The sequence below is a fragment of the Squalius cephalus genome (assembly GCF_949319135.1).
Source record: "Squalius cephalus genome assembly, chromosome: 21".
Lineage (NCBI taxonomy): Eukaryota > Metazoa > Chordata > Actinopteri > Cypriniformes > Leuciscidae > Squalius > Squalius cephalus.
The window spans coordinates 19,063,892-19,086,385 of record NC_137142.1 but is presented as its reverse complement, the minus strand read 5'-3'; the positions used below and the strand labels follow the sequence as shown (position 1 = coordinate 19,086,385).

The window sequence follows — 22,494 nt, the reverse complement described above, 5'->3', positions numbered from 1 at the left end:
CTCAGCATATGGTCTCTAATTAATGTAAATACGCCTACATTTATTTTGAAGTTAATATCTCACTAACATACTTTGTTCTATCAACAAATCACACAACATAAAACATTTTCGTTACTTAAAAAAAAAAGTAAAAAAAAAAAAAAAGGTGACCGTTGACGTTGTTCACGCACGCACGCACGCGGCATGTTGGTAGAAGAAAAGATGCTTGAGATCGCGCAGGTGGACGCATGTTAGCTCTTCTCGGCGTATGGACATTTTGGCGTTTTTATTACATGATTTTTGAAAGTTTTGTGCAGGATGAATCAGGCCATCACATCAGCTCAGATAGCCCACTGGTTTACTGTTGGGGCACAGTTTGCAAACATCACAATCACTGATGAAGTGAAAAAGCAAGATGAGACCGAAGCTACTGCAGTCAGGTACGTTAATGATGAGGTCATACGTGTTTTTGCATGTACAGGTGAAAAGTTTTAAACTGTTTGTTTTATTATCCAAACTTGCTTTAATAGGATTTCGTAATTTCAAAAGATGTTGGACAATAACATTGATGAAACTGGAATTTTGGACCATGTGCAGTTATCGCTAATTAAAATAAAATCACCATGGGAGACACGTGCGTTTAGGATACGTAGCTGCTAGTTTATTTTTCAGAGTATACGCACTCAATTTAGCACTTACATTTTCACATTATTAAATATGAATGCTTTGCCCAAGTTTAGTTTTGGAGGCTCATAACAATAACAACAACATGTGCGCGGGTGAATTGATTTGTTTGACAGCTGGTGGTAAACTATAGGCTAGGGGTTTTCAAACTGGGCCCAGGGACCCTCAGGAGGCCGCAAGGGAGTGCTAGGCCGCCTGTGGAAAAGTCTAAAAAACTGTGTAAAAATAAATGAATGATAAATTGAACTAAATAAATAAAATGAATAAAACATGGGTTAACATGAATAAATTGATTTAAAAAAAAAAAAAATATATATATATATATATATATATATATATTAAAATATACATCTACAGTGCAGCACAGGAATATAGTGAGTAAGAAAATATTAAAGGGCCCCTATTATGGATTTTTGAAAACGACCTTTCATGTAGTGTGTAACATAGCTCTAAGTGAATGAAAACATCCTGCAAAGTTTTAAATCTGAAAGTGCACAGTATAAAGTAAGTGTCTTTCAAAAGTAAGAGTCGACTCTGAGTCAATTAAATGATTCCGTTTCGTTGTGACGTCAAGATGAAACATTAGAATATTGCCTGCCCACTTATTGCATGCGCAGACACTAGGGAAAACTTGAACCTCAAACCTTCAGCTGATTCCTGTGGATACTGGATAGCATCATGTAGGGCTGGGCGATATGGCTGAAAACTGTATCATGATATAAGTGTTTCATATCGGTCGATATAGATAATTATTGATTTAAAATAAGAACCAGGAGACAAATATGTTACATTTTAAAAAAAAAAAATCCAAAAAACTGCCATACTGGCGAGCTGACTTTTCCTGTTTTATCAGAGAATGTCGAATAGGAAGAGAATTGGCACTCTCTGCTTACTTCCGGTTTCTGGACTGGCTGCAGTAACACGTCTCTGTCCATGCGGGGGCGCTCGCAGGCGAGTGCAGAATGAATGGAGGTCTATGGCGAAAAACCCTCAAAATCCACTTTTCTCAGGATATAATTTTGTCTAGTAATTTGAATGTTGTATTCGAAAGGAGATGCAAAGAAATTACACATTGCTGGGTGTTAGATTTTTTAGAGTCACTTATTTGGTTTAAAAAGTCTTTTAAAATGTCAATGACGTCAGAATGCTGACGTCATTAGCAGAATGCTAGCGTGTTATGGGCAACAACAACTCAACCTGTAAGAAATCGAAAAGAAATTACTCGTACTCGTTCATTCAACTTTCGACCTATAACCCATGTTGAACTTGCTAAACTTACAATAAAATCTGAGATTTCTCAACGGGAATCGGGTGAAAGAGACACATTTAGCCGTCTAGCCCCATAGACTCCCATTCAGTCTGCACTCGCCTGCGATCACCTCCAGTGGAATTCTAATGGAACTGCAACCAAGATCGATACAATGGGGCTAATAGGAAGTGCCAAGGCTCTCCGTAGACGGGCTCTGGTTTCATCAACAATCGCTGATGGCACTCATTTTCCACTTATCACTCCACGCCGGTTCTGTTACTGAAGAATCCAACACGAGACAACAATATGGCGCAACCATACTGTTACATGACCGGCTGTTAGCGTGTCACCCCCCTACGTTGCTAGGTTACCAGAGAGTGAATGCCTTTGTTCATGCAACCAAACTTGCTTCGCAACCTCTGGTGTCTTCCGACGAAGAAAAAAAAAAAAAAATCGAACGTTTTATCGAACACATATTTTATTGATATTGATTACGTGTCTATCGCGATACATATCGTTATCGTTTTATCGCCCAGCCCTAGCATCATGTTAAGAAGACGCTGTGCTCTACAATGTGAAGGTAAAGCCAGTTTTTTTCACTGCTCAAGGACGAGCATGTGAAGAATCAGTTGTTAAAGTTAATCTTTACCACGATATCACAGCAGTATAATCCTAAACTTTTGCTGTGGTCCCTTTATTTTACTGAAGACTGCTGCTCAAATTTCAATGTTCAATGCAGGATTCACTAACCGCTTGCTCTTGAAAGATAGTGTTCAAAAAACGTAGTTTTGAGTTTTATATTGTGTAGGTCTCCTGCTAACTGGCTAACTCACGTTATTACTGTCTTACTAAAATACTTCTGCTAATCAGTTGTGGGCCACGATTAGATTACCTATAACTGTGTCTATTAATGCAGATTGTCTGTCGTTCTCACTACTTTGAGGAAATATGTTTTACCAACGTTTATGTTCATTAACATCAGATCATTCACTCTAGAGCTCGGCTAATGTATACATTGTATACATGCACTTTTATTGATACAGTTTCCACGTGTTCACAGCAATATATTACAAAAATTCTCGGTAAATAAATTAGTACACGTAAAATAATCGGTTTGTTGATGGACATGCACTTTAATGCTGATGGTGAGGAATTACAGTTGCAACATCTCATATAATGTACCTCAAACTAGGGCTGAACAATTAATCGCACTTTCCATGTAATCGCACTTAAATCGAGATGGCTTATCGCGATTTTAAAATTGCAAAGGCTTTTATTATTTTTTTTATGCGCAGCTTGTCATTGATGTACGGCTCAGTAAACGCTGCTCCATCTGAAAGCACTGTGAGTTTGAGTCACTTATAACGTGCATTTGAAAAAACAACACGCGTCAAACATCTTTCCAAAACATGAGAAGCATTTATGAACCTCTTGTCCAACAACAGACAACATTTAATAACACGCATTTACTCCAAACTCACTTCATAACGACAGCTGAGCTCCTCCTTCTGTGAGATGATGTGCCTTCTTACACAGAATAAGGCAGTCGTGTATTTATAAGTCATGTTTAATCAAAGCGTTTCAGTCTTCTGTTTATTCAGCTACAGCGATAGGGATTTCCTGGAATGATGCGCATTATTGTACTTCTGCGGCGGGGCATATTTATCGTGTTTGCATGAGAGCGCCCTCTGGCGTTCAAATGGGGCAGTATTTACTACCAATCAGCCGCACTCCACTGACAAGCTGCGCATAAAATAATCGCAGCCTTTACCAAATCGCGTGCGGTTTTATTGCGATTAATCGTTCAGCCCTACCTCAAACTGAGTAGTGTATCACTGAGAAACGTCCGGCTCAAGCCGTCCTTGCGATGGAGGTTCGGGTTGAATAACTAGTTCTTCCAGTGTTTCATCATCGGACTCGCGCTCGCATTGATATGGTAAAATCGACGTCATGTTCGTTACTGTGTTTAGTTTACGGTGTAGGAAGCCTCAGGACAAGCTGAGCTGACGTTGTTATGGCAATGGGCGGTTTTGTTTTTGACGTGCTGTACACGGTAAGCCAATCACAAGTAGGGATGGGTATCGTTAAGGTTTTAACGGTATTACTACTCTTACCGATACTCCTTATCGATCCGTTACTTTAACGGTATTCTTATCGGTTCTTTTTGTTATATTAAAAAAAAGGAAAAAAAATACATTTAGAACATAATTAATATTGCTTTATATTTTGAAATGTTAAATAAATATCTATAGCAAAAGAAAAAGCTATGCTTTAACTAAACAAATAAAACATGTACAGTATGTTATTAGGCCTGTCACGATAACAAATTTTGCTGGACGATAAATTGTCCAAGAAATTATCGCGATAAACGATAATATTGTCGTTTTGAGACCATTTTCATTTAATATAATTATAATGGCATAATAATGCAGGTACACCTTTTCAACGATCTATAAACTTTTATTTCTAAAGAATATTAAACATTGAAAACGGAAAACATTTTAAATATCCAAAAAAATGAACAAAACAACCAAAAACAATGAAAGCAATGGACTCTTAAGTGGGTCGCACACCGGATGCGCAGCTCAGCGCCGCGCCGCGCCACGTCTAGGACAACTCTCACCTGAAAATCCGTTAGCATCAGCAATTTTCTGATTTCTGTAAATAAATATAAAACTAAATGTATATTGCAGCACGGGGTGAAGTCCGTATATACATTAACTACGATTTGAGACACATACATGTAAATTTAATATAAAACTATGTAAATGGCGCTCTGTGGCGCGGCAGGATTTTGAACACGGTCCTGAGCCGTTGCTGGGCGCCGCGGACAGACGCCGCCGGTGTGTGTGCTCTCATAGAGAATAATGTGTTCGAATTTAAAAGACGTGGCGCTGCGCTGAGCTGCGCGTCCGGTGTGCGACCCCCTTCAAGGGGACAGACGCCGAAATAAACAAAATAACTAACAAAATAAATGTCTGTTAATAAATAAAATGGATGTAAAATTGCACTTCAAAAAATATTAAACATTAGGCTTTAGACATTAGGCATAAATAGTGATACATTCCATAACAGGCCAAACTGACAGTTAGGACCTTTGTAAACAAATAAAAAAAAGCCTCAACAAGCCATATCACACCATTCTGCACTGTCCTCCTGTTACTTTGTCCTCCTGTTACTTTGTCAAGTGATTGTGTACTGTCGGGAAGACGGAGACGCACTTTATTGCGTGTATGCTACGCACTGAAAATACTTGGTTAGGATTAGGGGTGAGGAGTGCGTGCGTATTACACGCCATAAAGAGCGTATCATATGCACGCAAAAACTATTTTTGGCGTATAAATGGCACGAGAAATAACATTCGTGGTATAGATACGCATTTTCATGTGATCGGGCTCGCTGTCGCAACTCACAGCGTCTTCTCTCTCTCCCGGCAGTAGCCGCAAACGCGGCGCCGCCTCCCCACACACCATGCAACTGACAACAAGAGGGTTCACTCCTCCTATACGCCTCCTATACGCTAAAGAACCGAGCGAGAGTGGTCATCCAGTCTCTTTGGTAGAGAGAGAGAGACGAGGAAAACAAACAAGCATGCAAATGGAATTATCGCGGCCGGAAAAATTATCAAGCTCATTTTTTTTTATCGTGCGATTAATTGACTTATCGACTATCGCGACAGGCCTATATGTTATGCAGAAGGGTGCAGGCTTTGACCAAACACATGGTCAAACAAAAAAAAAAATACAATAAAACAAATACACAAATTAGGCCATCCTTAAAAATATTCTTGTTTGCCGTAACCCGACCGACCCAGTCAATTTATGTCCGACCCAATTTATTTATTTTTTTCCCTTTTAGTCCGACCGACTTGCCGATTGTAAACTTGCGTTAAGACCGACCGATTTTTTTTTACTCTTCAAACAACTAATACAAATGCAATAAAATGATATTAATTATATTTTATTGTGAATAAATAGGCCTACATATAGGCTACAAACGTAGGCTACGCTCTTTCTTTTAAATAAAAACCCGTGGCGTCATCTATGATTATAAGGGCTGTGTAGGCTGTAGGCCTATGCGAAATGAAAGCGAAATCGCGACACTCAGATCCACGAAAAATATGTTTTAGTAGGCTAATTCTATGAATTACACTGCGCAAACCAAAAGTAGACTATTATACCCACCGGATGAAGAGGGATTGGCTCTCCACAGAACATAATTTATAGCCTATTCATTTTATTTTATTTTTCGTGTTCGCATTTATGAGGAAGAAACAATGTTACGGACGTGACCGCTCTGAAAGCGGCAATTAAAACTTCACAGAGATCTCAAACAGGCATTTAAAACACCAAATATTAAGACTGGGCATATCAAGCAAAATAAAATTCGATGATTGATCGAAAATTGTATCTCTCCCCCCACATCCTCACCGGCAACGCTCCGACAGTAAATTTCTCTGTAGGCTACTGTAGGCCTGTGTTGTAGCCCACAGTCATTAAAAAACGATTTAGTTTCATATTCATGTTTAAATAAAATAATATTTATTTTTTAAATTTCATGTTGATTATATGAAAAGTGAATAGCATGAATAAGATAAGATGATCCCGAAAATATCGGAAGACAAATGGAGTAGGCAGACATGATTTTAACCACTTCATTAAGTTTGTTTTTGTAGAAAGTCTGTCTTTAAACTGAATTTCGTTTTGTATTAATTGTATCTTAATTTTGATCAATGTTTCATCAACCATTTTCATTTATTTAATAAATAAGAGGTAGGCTAAATAAGGCAATATAATCAGGACACGGAGTCGCCGGCGCGTGAACTGGAGCTGGTCTCTTAAATGAACCGAAACTCAGCGTATAAGCTACTTGCCTCACAGACCTGAGACATATATATAGGCCTATATATAAAAAAGCATGAAATGTACACTTTTAAACAAAACAATTCAAAACGAAAGAAAACAGACTGCTCTCTGCTTATGTAATGAAATGTGCATTTCTCTCTGGCGCGTTCACTAGGCTACTGCGAAGATCGCGTCAGCATCGTCAACTTCATCTTTGACACAGAAAACACTTGTTTATTAATAAACAATTGAAATGTCTCCTTGATATATTTGACATACTAATAATCATCACTTTTCCCAATTCTGACAGCTTAGGTGCGTTATTGGCAGCGCTCCCGTTACATGAATAGGCCTATAATATTACCGCTATAATATTATTCTTTGGTGCTCAGTTTATACAGGTTTTCTAATTGTTATTTAATATATATATATATAGCACGAAGTTCTGGAAAACTGTCAGTGAAGTCCCGATATGCAAATTTGACCAAAATTGTACATTTTTTTTTTACATCGACTCTCGAAAAAAAAAAAAATAGACCGACCAACCGACCTTTTTTTTTTTTTTTTTTTGCTGTTACGGCAAACCAAGATATTTTTAAGGATGGCCTTATATACCCAGTGCTTTAATTTCAGTAATATCTACTGACATTACTGTTCAGGAGTAATATGGGCTAAAAAGACATCTAATAAAGTCAGATGTAAAATAACACTGCATAGTTTATCATAGATAGATTAAAGCTTATAAAAGCCAAAATTATTCATCCAAGAGCTGTGACTGATTTTCTCTTTGCCTTTTGTTGTTTGATTCACATTAATGGAGCAATCGTCAGCAGGTTTATTAGACTGCTGCCTCTTTAAGACCAAATGCAGATCTAATCATACGTGCATCATATTTTCTCCCAACTATTTACGTCCATTTAAGACATAAACTGTATTTAAGTGAATCTCCAAGCCATTTTTACATATTTGTGTGTATATTTGATCGTTTAGATGCGCACACAAAGCCCAAAATATACGTTGCTTGTCTCGTTACAGTGTGTTTCGGAGCGCGCGCCGCTTTTGGAACAGCGTCTATTGCGACAATTTTGGTACTTTTAATAGCCTTTTATTATCAAACGCGTCCCGCAGTTTAGCAACAGTATAGAGTACATTTAACAACAGTCACCGATCGTGCAGATTCTGATGTTACGTTTGGGTTTTAGGGAGAAATGACAGCGCACTGCTGTGAAAGGAAGGAAGTTGCGTTGGAGAGAATGCGGCTTTAGTTTTTAATGGTTATACCTCAAGTATCTTCTTTTTTATAATCATTGGAACACAAAATCTAAAATAAAATTAGTTTAATATCAAAGATCTAAAGTGTAACCGTTTTAATGTTTAGTTCTGTCCTCATCGTCACTCATTAAGCAGGGCTGTTATGATGTGCGCGCTGTGGCTCCGCGTGAAAGATCGCTCTCTCTCTCACACACACTCTCTCTCTTTAGCAAAAATGCATCACAGACAAAGGGTTCAATATTATTATATATAGAGGTGGCTGGCGAGATTAAATTTTCAAGATAATAATTTCTTAATAGCAATAATATATAGCACGTGTACTTTCTTAATTTCTCCAGTACCGACAGCAGAACCGATAACGTCCAAGCTTATCGATCCAGCGGTCTTTCAAAATTCAGCACCGGGGGCCCGTTTAATACCGGGTTTCGGTACCCATCCCTAATCACAAGTAACAGACTGAGCTGCCTGGCCAATCAGAGCAGAGTATATCGCGGAAAGGAGTGATTTAGAGAGATTGATTAATTTGACGAGTCTTTTGAGAGTCATTGAAAATGTGATGATGTGCAAATGTATATTATGAGGAAATTAAACAGTTTTTTTTAACTTTGATGCATGTAAACATGTTGTAGGAGACTCCAAAACAACATTAGGAAACTTTAAAATAGCATAATAGGGGCCCTTTAATACTATGTAATAATGTAGCTTTCTTTATAGAAACTAAATATTTTCCAAATACTATTTTATTCATATTAATATTTCACAGTATAAATTTGGCCTTTTTACATGAAAATATTTAGTTGGCTTCTAAATATTAGCTTCTAAATATTAACATGCTAATATAATAAATTATAAGCATTTGGGGATGCGGCATCTAAAAGATGGAAAACCCCTGAACAAGGCAATGAATGGATTGGCAGGAGACCCAAGGACAACACCTTACACATTTTTCTCTTAATGAACGTGTGCATTTGCTGCAGGTCTCTAGAGCTGTTGTCTGATAAGACCTCTCCAGAAAAGGTAGGATCAGATGGAGGAAACCAGAAGAGCAGGAGGGCAGAACTTCTGAATAGTAATTACAAACAAGCCTACACACAAGCTGCTCCTCACATACTCTACACTTGATGTTCCTTGAACTATTTTTTGTGTTTACTTGTGTGATTATCTTGAATCAGTACTGTACGGTCACGGTGCTATTAGCATAACATCTCCTACCACCATATTTGGCTTTTCTGTTACCTACTAGGATGTTATTGCATAACTCATGTTTAATCTGTTTTAACATGTGGCTTTTGAACTATAGGTCCAGGAACCACCCCCCCTTCGCTGGCCAGTTATGAGTATCCAGTTCTGCCTATTACTAAGAACAGACAAGAGGTACATGCATAGAGATACAAGGCACATATGGACATATTTACTCATAATTCAATAGAAGATTTATGGGTTTTTTAAAAGATTTATTTGTTAATATGTGCATGTGTCAATCCCTGTCTGTGTTTGTGTGTGTAGTTGGTCTCTCTGATTGAGAATAATTCTGTCATCATCATTCGTGGAGCAACAGGCAGCGGAAAAACCACCCAGCTGCCACAGTTCATCCTGGATCACTATGCAGAGAGAAATATGCCCTGTAATCTGGTTGTCACTCAGCCACGCAAAATCGGCGCCACCAGCATTGCCCGCTGGGTGGCACGTGAACGCAAATGCACCCTGGGCAGCTTGGTGGGGTATCAGGTATGAGATGCATGCAGTAGAAACTAGTGATGTTCGATTCTTGAACGAATTGTTCTTTTACCCTGGTAACTGGTCAAGCCTTTTCACAAATTCGAACTGAGGTTACGTTTACATGACAGCGATGTACTAAAAAAGAAAAAAGTTTTCCTTCGCGTTTTTTTGTGTACACACTGTCAAAATGATGACGTTCACACGGATCAGCCAAAACTATCAAAATGGTGGATTATTCATGCCAGGCCAGTAGTTGGCAATGTCACTTTGTAAAGAAAAACTTTGCGCTTATAGACTGAATAAGTAATACACATGCGCATGACGTCACCGTTTTCACAATATCACATTTATGTAGTTGACACAGAGACAATAACAGTATTGTTTTCAAAAGTTTGCATTTTGAATACCGTTTTTTTAAAAGTTTGCGTTTTCAGGCCCCCAGAACAGCATTGTTGTGTAAATGAACACCCAAAACGCATAAAGGTTTTCCATTTTAAGTTGAAAACAGTGTCGTGTAAACGGCCCCTGAATCTAACTTCCGGGTTGCGTCATCAACCAGGAACTAAAGTGAGGCACCAGTGCTTCTGTGAAGTACCTTAAAAGAATGATTCTTTGGAAAATCAAACATCATTAGTAAAAAAGTGTTTTCTTCAAAAGTACGAAAAGTACTTCAAACTCATCAGCTCATTATAGTAGAGACTCCAAGACCTTAAATGGATGGGTCAGATAAGGGAGACATCCAAAATGTGTACTGTTGGGGTGCCTCCAGAAACCGGGTTGGGAAACACTGCTGTAAGGAATGGGAATTAAGTAGAATTGGCATTGGATTCCCTTTTGTTAAACTTGCAGTATAAAATATGCAGATTAAAATTCCAAGGATACTGTAAGCTATTAGACTCACTAAATACTGTATACATTAAATAGATGTATTTTTCCCTCTCTCTTTCAAGGTGGGTTTAGAGAAGATGGCCACAGAACATACCAAACTGATTTATGTGACCACAGGAGTCTTGCTGCAGAAATTAGTGGGATCCAAAACACTCACAGAGTACTCGCACATCTTCATAGATGAGGTACACAAATACAATTTATAGATACAACCTTTCAAACTTTTAAATGAAAGAAGTCTCTTATGCTCACCATGGTTTCTTCTATTACATCATAAATACAGATAAAACAGTTGTATTGTGAAATATTAATGCTATTAAAAAACGTATGTATTTTAATACATTTTAAAATTAATCTATTCCTGTGATGGCATGGCTGAATTTTAACATTATCAGTCCAGTCTTCAGTGTCACATGATCCTTCAGAAATCATTCTAATATGCTGATTTGCTACCTAAGACATTTTTTTTAACTTTCATCAATGTTTAAAACAGCTCTGCTGCTTAATATTCTTGTTGAAACGGTGATATGTTTTTTAAGATTCTTTGATGAATAGAAAGTTCAAAAGAACAGAAATAATTAATTATAATGGATGCAATTATCAGACTAAGTGATGTCCCAATACAAAAAGTTCAGTAGTTTGCAAAAAAATAATTTGCTATTATGAAAAGGTTAAATATTAATATAAAACTTAAATTAAATGATAACAATTACATTCAGACTTAATTTGTGTTTGATTATAAATTGATTCAGGTCCATGAGAGAACAGAGGAACTTGACTTCTTGTTGCTGGTTATCAGAAAACTGCTACGGTCCAATTCCAGATATGTCAAGGTTTGTTCAACACGCATACTTAGATTGACACAAGCATATTTTACAAGTCATTTTTACCCCTTCTTCATTTATCCCACCTCTCCTTCTACAGGTCATTCTGATGTCCGCCACTATAAACTGTGCAGAGTTCGCAGAATATTTTGGAACTGTGATCCGCAATCAGATGAATCCAGCATACGTGTTTGAGGTGGAAGGAACCCCATTCGCCATTGAAGAGTTCTACCTGAATGATCTCTCAACCATCCTGCCTCTTGGAATCAATGTATGGGAAGCAACAAAAATGCTATATTTTGACAATTTCTACTTAAATGCTCTATATAAATGTGTTTGTGTTTGTCACAGGTTAACTTAACCCACCCAGAAGATCCTTGTATCACAGAGGAGATGTATAATGTTGCCGTCTCTCTCATCCAGAGCTTTGATGAGATGGAGGCTAAAGATCAAAGGTCAGAGATTACATTGAGACACACATACCAGTGTTTCCCACAGGATTTTGTGAGACTATGGTGGGCGGACCTGGGTCCCTCTAGAGGGGTCCGGGGGCGTGGCCTCCATAAGATACATTTTTTACATTTTAAAGTTTATGAATCTGGTGCACTTTGAGAGTTCAAAATTAAGAGCTCCAACCGATGTTCAGTGTGCAAATTGAACAAAGAAAAAAGTCTGTGAATTGTTTAGTTCCTGAACTTTAAAGTGGACTCAACCCTCGTTTTAGTTGTGATATAGTGTCTGTCTACATTACATTTACACTGGTTTTAACCAGGAAGCCAAACAATTACAATATAATAATACTTTTGTTATTGTTCTAATGACAGTAATATACATATATTGTAAAACAAATACACTGGAAAATTTATAAAAATTAATATATCATAAGTATATTATTTTACTTTATGCTACAGTAGGGAAAATTACAATACTTTGTATGAATTTCTACACTTGCAAGAGATAACACCTTTTATTTTGGCGGACCTGTAAAAACAGGTTTGCAAATGAGTCTTATTACAAATCTAGTGAAATGCCTGTATCATCTTCAAACACAAATGTTGGAAATTATGCAAATGTAACAATAATGTGTAACTGGTGCCCGCTACATTCCTGCAAGCTAAACTCACAGCACATGCAGAGACGCATTCATTCACTGTGAACTGAGCCGTTCTGAGATGCAGAAAACAAAGTGAAGTCCGCAAAGTGCGCACTTCACTTTGAAACGCAGCACAAACGGACTATATGCTTATTTAATTTAATCGCATTCTTTTGTGATTTGATAAGCCATATCACGATTTCAAACGAGTGTAGTTTAAAAGCATTGACGCAAAACAACATTCGAGACCTTTTTTGTTAATTATATTAAGTTTTGAAAAATATTTTAGTTTCTTATGAACCTGGAAGCACCGATTACACTATGATAGGCCACTATAGTCTAGGACTAGGTCAGTGGTTCTCAACTCGTTTGGCCATGGGACCCACATTTTCCCATGGTCATCAAGCTGTGACCCACTTTTTAAATGTGTGTGTGTGTGTGTATATATGTATAGATGGATAGATATAGAGATAGAGATAGATATAGATGGATAGTTCAAACCTGGCTGCCAGCTATGTGAGGTCCTGTGACGAAAAAAGAGCCTCCAGCAGGACAGAGCTACCAACTATATGCCTAGAGACACTGATATAAATATTAGAAGATTAAACATTTTTATTGCTATGTTTATTTTCATGTAAGATGTTTTTATTATTATTATTATTATTATTTTATTTATTTATTTATTTATTTTTTTACTTATTTTTATTGTATAGTGTTATGAATGCTTTGGCAATGTAAATATTTCTTTCACCATGCCAATAAAGCTATTTGAATCTTGATAGATAGAAAGGCCTATTATAATAGATTTTTTTTTAAACAAGCAAATTTATTTCATAAAAATTGTTGACACACACAAGTACCGTCCCCCTTTACTTAACTTACACATCAATTGTAAGAATATGACTAATACTGATAAATAATCCGTAGGCCTATGAGGTTAAGCTTTTTAAATAGCAATCCCAAACTAGTTTTTGTTAATACAATGTTGGTATGAGCCACCACAGTCGTTTAAAAATATACAAAATAACACAAAATGAAAATAAAGTGGCATTTTGGGGTTATGGAAACAAGTTACCATGATGAATACACAATACTAACATGAACTGTTAACGAAACATGGAAACTGCTCCTGAATAGAATGAACATATACCTACATGCAAATCCTTCTCAGCTAACACATGACGTACCAGTAATGTGATTTGTTGGTATTGCACTTTATTTGGTAACTTAAGCCTGGTTCACACGGCAGGATAATTAGGCCAATTTTAGCCCCGATTCACCCCTTCCGACAATCTTAAGGATGCTCCGATTATCGTAAAATAATCTGATCAGATATTCCTGCCGTGTGTGGTGTGTTAAGACTGCTCTCGTCTGCTCGGAAGGACGTCGGGACCGCTCCGATCTCAAATCGGGCATATCCAACATGTTGGATTTTTTTGGCCCGATTTCTCCTCGTGTGTGGTGTCCCCCGGGGACAAACGAGCACGCAGCCTGTGGGCTGTGGCGTGTAGCCAATCAGAAAGAGAGGCGGCGAGGAAGCACCGGGAAACAAAATCAAAACAGCCGGCGGCATGGCGCACCAGAAAGTCCGGTGGACGTCGGAGATGGAGGACCAACTGATAACGTTTTTTTTTTTTTTTTTTTTTGGTTAAAAACGAACTACAAACTATCGCCACTGCATCCTCTTCGTCCGCCATGATTGTTTACTCTGAAGTCACGCTTGATCTCGAGGGATTTTGCGAGATTTCCCATCTGACCTGGGAATGCTCGGGAGTCAAATCGGTTCGTGTGTGACGTGTTGATTTTGCCGTGTGCTGCGCACCACACACTGTACGACCAAAACTGTTAGACCCGTGATTTTTTATCGCCTTGTGTGGGGTCTCTCAGGTTTGGAAAATCGGCCGACAATTTTAAAATCGTCCCGTGTGAACCAGGCTTTAATAATTGACGACGTTGCATGCTCATAGTTTCTTTCGCGCTTTATATAAAGTGAAGCGATATACATGAAGAGTGCACGCCACTAGCGAAGTATAATGGCTGACAGGACAGGAAAGTTAATTTTTCTGAGGCCAGAGACTTTACTTTGTAACAAGGTACAAAAATAATGTTAGAATAATGACACTGACATATAGCCTGACAACATCTCGCCTGACTGCAGATACTGAATCAGGACAACACATTTTTCTCAGGCACTTAGGCTATCTGACAGAAGTGTCAACAACAGCTTTCACGCATTCTTTCAAAATAAGTCTTGCATCATCAAATTATTTAGAATTACTTTTGTTGTTGATGTAGTTTGTTTGACTGCACACTCCGCGACTCACTCAGAACGGTCTTGTGACCCACTTTTGGGTCTCGATCCACCTGTTGAAAAACACTAGTCTAGGCAATTAATGGGAAACACTTCATAGACTGTTGTACAAAAGTTTGGGGTCTGTAGGATTTTTCTTTAATAATACAGTGAAAACATTAAATGTTTTTTGTAATATTACAGTTTAATATCACAGGATTCAAATGTAATTTATTCCTGTGATCGCTAAGCTACATTTTCAGCTGCCATTTCTTCAGTCTTCAGTGTCACATGATACTTTAGAACTTTTTTTTTTTTTTTTTTCAGGATTATTTTTGTTCAAAATAATTGCATTTATTTGAAATTGAATTTTTGTGTAACATTATAAATGTCTTTACTGTCAATTCTAAACAATATATTTTTGTTAAATTTAATGCATCAAGGTGTTCAAAGCAGACTGGAAGTGTTACTCATCCAGAGAGAGGTAGTGTGCTCGTCTTCCTGCCTGGGCTCTTCGAAATCCAATATATGAAGGAGGCCCTTTCAAAGCTTGTGCGCAAGAGGTACGTCTGTGTGTAGTGTGTGTTTATACAAGCATTTTTGTGTATAAAAGTGTTATTGTGTGAGCAAACACACAATAACACTTTTATACACAAAAATGCTTGTGCGCAAGAGGTACGTCTGTGTGTAGTGTGTGTTTATACAAGCATTTTTGTGTATAAAAGTGTTATTGTGTGTTTGTTTGCTCACAGGTTACAGGTATATCCTCTTCACTCTACTGTCACTTTAGAGGAGCAAAATGGCGTGTTCCTGGTTCCTGTACCTGGATACAGAAAGGTGAAATTGTCTCTGAAGTCACTTTGTATGTTTATAGGTTTGAAGGGTGTGATGGATGGTACATGAAACAAATTCCTGATGTTTGTATTTACAGATTATTCTCTCCACTAACATCGCAGAGAGTTCTGTCACAGTGCCTGATGTTAAATACGGTGGGTTTTTATTGTTACACCAGCCCTCTGAGTTCTTGAGATCATCCTACAGTGAGAAGTATAAATTATGCATTATTTTTTGTTATGCAGTGATTGACTTCTGCCTTGTGCGGCAGTTGGTATGCGATAAGGAAACCAATTACAGGAGTCTCCAGATCAACTGGGCATCCAAGACCAGTTGCAACCAACGTCGAGGTACTGCACATGTGGGCTGATGTTCAGTGGGACAGATTTACTGTAAAGGTGCACTTAGTTTGTGGGTTTTCTTAAATGCATTTTATTGGCGTCTCTTCCTGTGAATCCTCCCAGGTCGTGCCGGACGGGTATCTAAAGGCTTCTGTTATCGGTTAGTGTCCAGACATTTCTGGGAGAACGAGATTCCAGATTTCACAATCCCAGAGATGCTGGTAAGTGAGCAATAGCATGTCTGCCAATGGCAGCAACATTTGGAGGATCTTCAGAAATAATGAATTTTTTAATTCTAAATAACTTATGTATTTTTAGTTGGTTATAGCAAAGATGTGCGTGCGTTTTGACTTGCAGCGATCACCGTTGGCCAGTACCTTGTTGAAGGTGAAGTTGTTGGATATGGGTGATCCCCGCTCGGTTCTCTCCACGGCCCTCACGCCACCCAACCTCTGTGACATTGAAAGAACAGTCCTGCAACTCAAACAGGTCAATAAAGTTGGTTTTGTACTGGTTGGTTGAACAGTTTAAACCTGACATTAAATTTTACATAATGTATGAATGCTAACACAGAACATTCTTTATTGAGCATTAGGGCTGGATGATAAAATAACGATAATTATCGCAATATCATTTTTTCTCGATAAAACGATATCAAGAGTTCGACAAATGTTCGATAATGTTTATACAGCAAAAGCAGAATGAAACTCATTTGAACCACGCGCCACATGGACCATTTATCCGCTCGGCTAAAAGTCCAAACGGCAGTGCAAATCGTTGATTGCTGAACAGAAATCTTGTCAGATGGAGTGTCATACAAGTAGCCTAGCCTACTGTAAGGTTGAGGATGGCCTTAAAATGTTTGTCTTGCCAATGAAATACAATTTTTTATTTATTTTTATTAATATAGGCTATTTTATACCAGTGCCTGTGCACTGTCTGAGTCTTCTGGGTTAAAATGGAATTACAGGTTGTTGTTGCACTGTCTCAGATTTTGTTCAAACCTAGTCTATATCAAGAATGTGTCCCAAAATCAAGGCCTGTAAAATATTTATGTTCAAATCCTGTCTTTATATTTTCAGCCCTTGAAATTGCTTCAGTTTTACAGCCTGAAAATCACATTATCTGGGAAGCAATATTTGGACATTAATATAATGAAAAGTATTATTCATAGGTAGATTCATTATCTACTTAGACAGTGATACATTTTGACAAATAAAACTTTTTGAACTTGATTTGCTTAAATATCTGATCCTTCTGCTATTATGAAACACAATTTTGGCTGTTTATAGCATTATCTCTTTTTTTGGCCACATCGCCCAGCCCTATTGAGCATAGACATGAATCCCATTTTAATTTGGTGAAAATGATTTGATATTCTAGTTGATTATTTGTTCATTTTACAGTTAGAGTTTGTATGCATATTGGGTTTGTGGCAGTGTTATTTCAGTATTATTTATATACTGTTAAAATCTTTATTAATATTTTAAATTTAGGTTTTATTCTTATATTTAAAATTTTGGCTTAATCTTTAGTAATTTTGTTTTGTTTTTGGTTGTTTTTGTTTAATATTGCTATTTAGGTTTAATTTATTTTTGTTTTAGTTTATTCATTTTTCAGCTAGTAATTGTAGTGCTTCAATGTAAATTTATTTCAGTTAGTTAAATAAAAATTATCTAATTATTTCAGCTTTATTTTAATTAACAAATATTTTTAATTGTTTTAATATTTGTTTTAGTTAATTATAAATAATAACCTTGTTTTGTGACCCTGTGTGTGTAGATCGGAGCTCTTTCTGTGCAGACCAACAGTCAGATGGAGTATGATGGCGAGTTGACGTTTCTGGGTCGTGTGTTGGCGCACCTGCCCGTGGACCTGCAGTTGGGGAAGTTGATCGTTCTTGGACATGTTTTCGGTTGTCTAGAGGAGTGTCTTATCATTGGTATAATGATTTGTGTATTAGTGTGTTTGTGTGTGTGAAAAATATCTGTATATCATCTGAATAATCTATAATATCAGGTTATACCATGTTGCCATGAAAGAAAGAAAAAAAGATGAAAAGATATAAACTGTCTTTCTCTCAGCTGCATCTCTCTCTCTGAAGAGTTTCTTTGCCATGCCATCACTGCAGCAGCTGGCTGGGTACAGGTAGGTTGACCTTTGACCCTACATACTCGTCACAGGTTTTCTGAATTGGGCTTCCACTTGATCCTGATATTCTTCTGTACTGTCGTCTCTGACCACACAGGAGTAAGTTGAGCTTTGCACAAAATGTTCCAAGTGACTTCATTGCTTTCGTCAATGCCTTCAAGGTATGAAATGCCAGCTCTGAGCGTGATCAGTAGACTTGTTTAGATCTTAGATGCCATATTGAATTTAATGCAGATGAAAACTTGGTGGTGAGAGATCCGAACAGTCTTTACAATTGCAAGCACTGTTTAAAGGTCCTAGATTATGTAGTTCTCACAACTCAGAACTTTTTGTCTACTGTTTTTGTTTACTGAAAGTTTCTTTTTTCTTTTAAGTATTTTCATCAGCTGATTAATTGGTATGTTGTTAGCCAACAGTACAATTAATTGAATGCACTGTATTCTGTGCCTCACAGCCTCGTTTTCATTTGTCAAAAATGAAATATGCTTCTACCCTGACTAAGGTCTATAGATGTCAGTCTCATAACATACAGTGTCTATAATGGTAAAACATTTTTGTTTTTAATCTAACCTAATTGGACTTATTATTTTTTTTTTTTGTAGGCCTGGTACACATCTAGAGCTAAAGGAGAACTTAGACACCCAAAGGTAAGAGCATAAATATTAATCATATATTTGATGATGGGAAAGGAAGCCTTAGGACATATACAAAAGATAAAAGTAGGGATGCACCGAAATTTATTTAAAAAGTTATTTTCAGTTTCGGTTTTCATAGTGCATTCATAATTTTCGGTTTCTGTTTCTGCCCAGAATTTATTTCGGTGCATCCCTAATAAAAAGTTCTTGCTTACAAAAGCAGCTAGATGTAAACAATACTTGACATGTCTTTCAAATATTAAATATTTTATTTAACAGCCCTTGTGCACACTGCAACACTTTTTTCCCCCCCTTTTTTTTTTACCAGGATGAACTGGAATGGGGCAAAGAGAACTGCATTCAGATCAAACGAATCAGAGAGGTAAACACTGCACACACATGCGCTAATTTTATACAGAATTTGTCTAGCCCCATTGCATGTCTGTTACAGGTGGCAGAGCTCTTTGAGGATATGAAGAAGAGAGTTTCCAGATTTAACATGCACATCAGCAGCTCCTCAAACCCCACAGACTACACCAACCTGCACAAACAGAGATTCATCCTGCAGGTATAGACACATACAGCAATATACTACCTGTTCAAAAGCTTAGGGTCAGTAATTTTTATTTTTTTATAATTATTAGTTTTTTTTCTTTTATTCAGCAGGGAAGCAAACTTTTGTTACAAATTTTCAAACAAAAATGCTGATGTTTTAAATTTTCTATTGATCAAAAATGTATCATGGGTTTTGCAAGATTTTTAAGCAGCACAAATGTTTTCAACATTGATGATAATAAACAAAATTCATTGGCACCAAATCAGCATATTAGAATGATTTCTGACATTGAAGACTGGAGTAATGACTACTGGAAATTTAGCTTTAACATCTCAGGAATAAAGAACATTCTTTCAAATATTAAAACAGTCATTTAAAATTGTAATAATATTTTGTAAGATTTACTGTTTTTACTGTATTTCTGTTTGAATAAATGCGGCCTTGGCGAACATAAGAGATTCAGAAACATTAAAGAATCTTACCAACCCCTAACATTTGAACAGTAGTGGATGTTTGTGTGTGCTACTATTGAATGTGATCCGTTTATCCTTTCTTTGTCTTTCTGGATTAGGTGGTCATTGCGGGTGCATTCTTTCCGAATTATTTCTCTCAGGCAGAGATTGATGAGCAGCTGGCATCTAAGGAACTTTCTGGAAATGATCCAAAGACCACCATTCTGGTACCAGTGTCTCCCCTTACAAAAGTCAGATTTAGTCAGAACTGGGATGCACATGCTCAGAACACACTAGAGCTGTTGGGCCCTATTTTAACGATCTAAGCGCATGGTCTAAAGCTCATGGCACAAGTTCACTTAGGGCGTGTCCGAATCCACTTTTGCTAGTTTAACGACAGGAAAAATGGTCCACGCGCCAGGCTAAAAGGGTTGTCCCTATTCTCATGAGTAATGAGTGTTTTGGGATTTATGTGCGTTAAACCAATCAGTCTCATCTCCCATTCCCTTTAAATGCCAGTTGCGCTCGCGCCATGGCAGATTCGCTATTTACTTGACGGAATTTGATAGTAGAACGACCAAAGCGGTCTCCAGAGCTCAAACGGATCTGCTCGTGCGCGAGGTTAAAGCCCACAAGCAGACCATCTACGGGACAAGCCAGATTCCACCATATCTTTATGTACACAATAATAATCTTTTACATTATAATCCTTTTATTTTAAATATTTGGCATGTTTATTATATTTGGCATGAGTGTACGCGCGTTGTGGACCCGCCACATAAAAAAAAAATATTGCGCCATTGGATTTAGACCAGGTATCAGTTGGTCAATGGCGCAGTCTATTTCTGTTGCCTCAAAATAGCAACGTGCCAACAATGCGCCATAACACACCTCGTTTTCAGACCAGCATGCCAATGGGCGGACAAATGGGCGCAAATGCATTTGCTTTTTAAACAACGTGGCGCAGGACGTGAAAATGATAACTGCATCGGACTGAAACTAGCAAAAAATACTTCACGCTTGGCGCTGCATTGCGCCGGGTGTAAGATAAGCCCGTTGGCTCTTATTGAGTATTACCTGGGTCAGGTCCCTAAACCATTCCTCATCGTCTCTCATCCCTAATTTTTGCAAGTTATATATTTATAAACATGTTTATAGACAAGCTAGCTGACTGAATAATGCATCTGGTTTACTGACACAGACAACTTTACTTTAAAGTATTAGCATTTAAAGGTACCCCCTTTAGAACTGGAACAATGCTATGGGACCTTAAATAACTATTTTGTACTTGTAGAGCATGTCTCTTGCCTAATGCCTTTTTTCTCTCATCAGATTAGGAATTTGCCTCCGTTTGCATTCCTGTGCTATAAGCAGCTCCAGTCGCTGTTTCGTCAATGTGGACAGGTCAAATCAATCGCTTTCGATGGATCCAGGTAACTTAAATGCACAGACAAACAGTGTGTTTAGTATGGAATCTTATTTTAAGCACAAAATAAAAAAGTAATTAACAATTTTTTTCTCTCGATTCAGAGTTTCTGTCTTGCAATTTTGAGTTATTTTGCAGTTCTGACTTTTTCCCCTCGAATTACAAATTTATCTCACAATTCAGACTTTTTCCGAATTTTTTTTACAAAAAGTAAACTTGGAATTCCAAAGGAAAAAATGTCAGTTGCAAGATGCAAACTCGAAATTGTGAGAAATAAAGTTAGAATTGTTATAAACGCAATTTTGTTAGTCACAATTACAAGATGTCAAAATTGTAAGAAATAGACTTGTAATTGCAAGAAATGAAGTTTGCAAAATTTGAAGAAATGAAAATGCTAATTTTTGCAGAGCCTATGTTGAGTTTTATCGCTCGTGTGTGAGGGAGTCAGGCGTGTTACCCGAGGTCTTGTTGGCATTGCTGCGAGCTCGCCAGACTCCCGGTCTCCACCTGCTGGTGCACCACACAGATGAGGTGGAGGTCCAAGCTAGAGGAAAGCCCATCGCACACCTACGTTATGCAAGGTAGCTGCAAGCCCCCCCATGCAGACCTTGACAGAGATGCGTACAGTTTTCATAAAAAAAATTCTTTCAGGGTTAACGTTGATGTTCAGAGCCATGCTGTGTGTCCTGTTGGAGTTCTGAGCAGCACTGTAAATCCAGAGAAACTTCCATCCAGCAGGGATTTTGTCATTAACATCACAGAGGTGAGGACTGACACCTCAGCTTTTTTGTTTTAGAAAGCTTTTGAAGGCTTTTGGAAAAATGTGGCCTAATTATGACCTATTCTTAGTCCATCTTTTTGAGCAGCGTGCAGGTCGTTAACGTGTATGATTGTTTGTAGGTGATCGATGTGGGCCATTTTTGGGGCTTTCAGACAGATCAGAGCAGCGTAGAGAAACAGTGTCAGTTAACAGCAGCGCTAAACATCAGGGATCTGAGACCCGTGTCTGTCTCGCTCTATCCAAACCTGCTGTGTGTGGCCCCCTTCAAAGAAGGACAGCAACTGGCCAAATACTATAGAGCCAAAGTATTGCACATCCTGGGCAGCAACGTAGAGGTACAGTACGCACTCACAATGCTCCTGTGCAGAACAAAACAGTCAGATCCATAATTATTGCTGTACATGCGTAGCTGAATTTAATAGTTTTTTACAACAAATTTATTTCCAGTACAGAAGCACATTTTTCCAATAATGAAT

At 37.7% G+C, this 22,494-nt stretch overlaps 1 protein-coding gene across 1 annotated transcript in view; it reads left to right on the top strand.

Moving 5' to 3' along the window:
* Positions 1-165: 165 nt before the first annotated feature.
* The window catches only part of tdrd9 (tudor domain containing 9), a 35,557-nt gene continuing 13,228 nt past the window's right edge, over positions 166-22,494 (top strand). Inside the window, exons 1-25 of the mRNA XM_079854664.1 lie at positions 166-419; positions 9,006-9,097; positions 9,329-9,402; positions 9,535-9,756; positions 10,698-10,820; positions 11,388-11,468; positions 11,560-11,730; positions 11,811-11,914; positions 15,286-15,405; positions 15,595-15,679; positions 15,774-15,831; positions 15,922-16,026; positions 16,141-16,238; positions 16,375-16,506; positions 17,800-17,959; positions 18,102-18,165; positions 18,266-18,329; positions 18,771-18,815; positions 19,132-19,185; positions 19,255-19,371; positions 19,931-20,038; positions 21,144-21,244; positions 21,645-21,818; positions 21,889-22,000; positions 22,138-22,353. Of these exons, the coding sequence (XP_079710790.1) occupies positions 298-419; positions 9,006-9,097; positions 9,329-9,402; positions 9,535-9,756; positions 10,698-10,820; positions 11,388-11,468; positions 11,560-11,730; positions 11,811-11,914; positions 15,286-15,405; positions 15,595-15,679; positions 15,774-15,831; positions 15,922-16,026; positions 16,141-16,238; positions 16,375-16,506; positions 17,800-17,959; positions 18,102-18,165; positions 18,266-18,329; positions 18,771-18,815; positions 19,132-19,185; positions 19,255-19,371; positions 19,931-20,038; positions 21,144-21,244; positions 21,645-21,818; positions 21,889-22,000; positions 22,138-22,353 (2,802 nt within the window). The 5' untranslated portion in view covers positions 166-297. The remainder of the gene's footprint in view (positions 420-9,005; positions 9,098-9,328; positions 9,403-9,534; positions 9,757-10,697; positions 10,821-11,387; positions 11,469-11,559; positions 11,731-11,810; positions 11,915-15,285; positions 15,406-15,594; positions 15,680-15,773; positions 15,832-15,921; positions 16,027-16,140; positions 16,239-16,374; positions 16,507-17,799; positions 17,960-18,101; positions 18,166-18,265; positions 18,330-18,770; positions 18,816-19,131; positions 19,186-19,254; positions 19,372-19,930; positions 20,039-21,143; positions 21,245-21,644; positions 21,819-21,888; positions 22,001-22,137; positions 22,354-22,494) is intronic.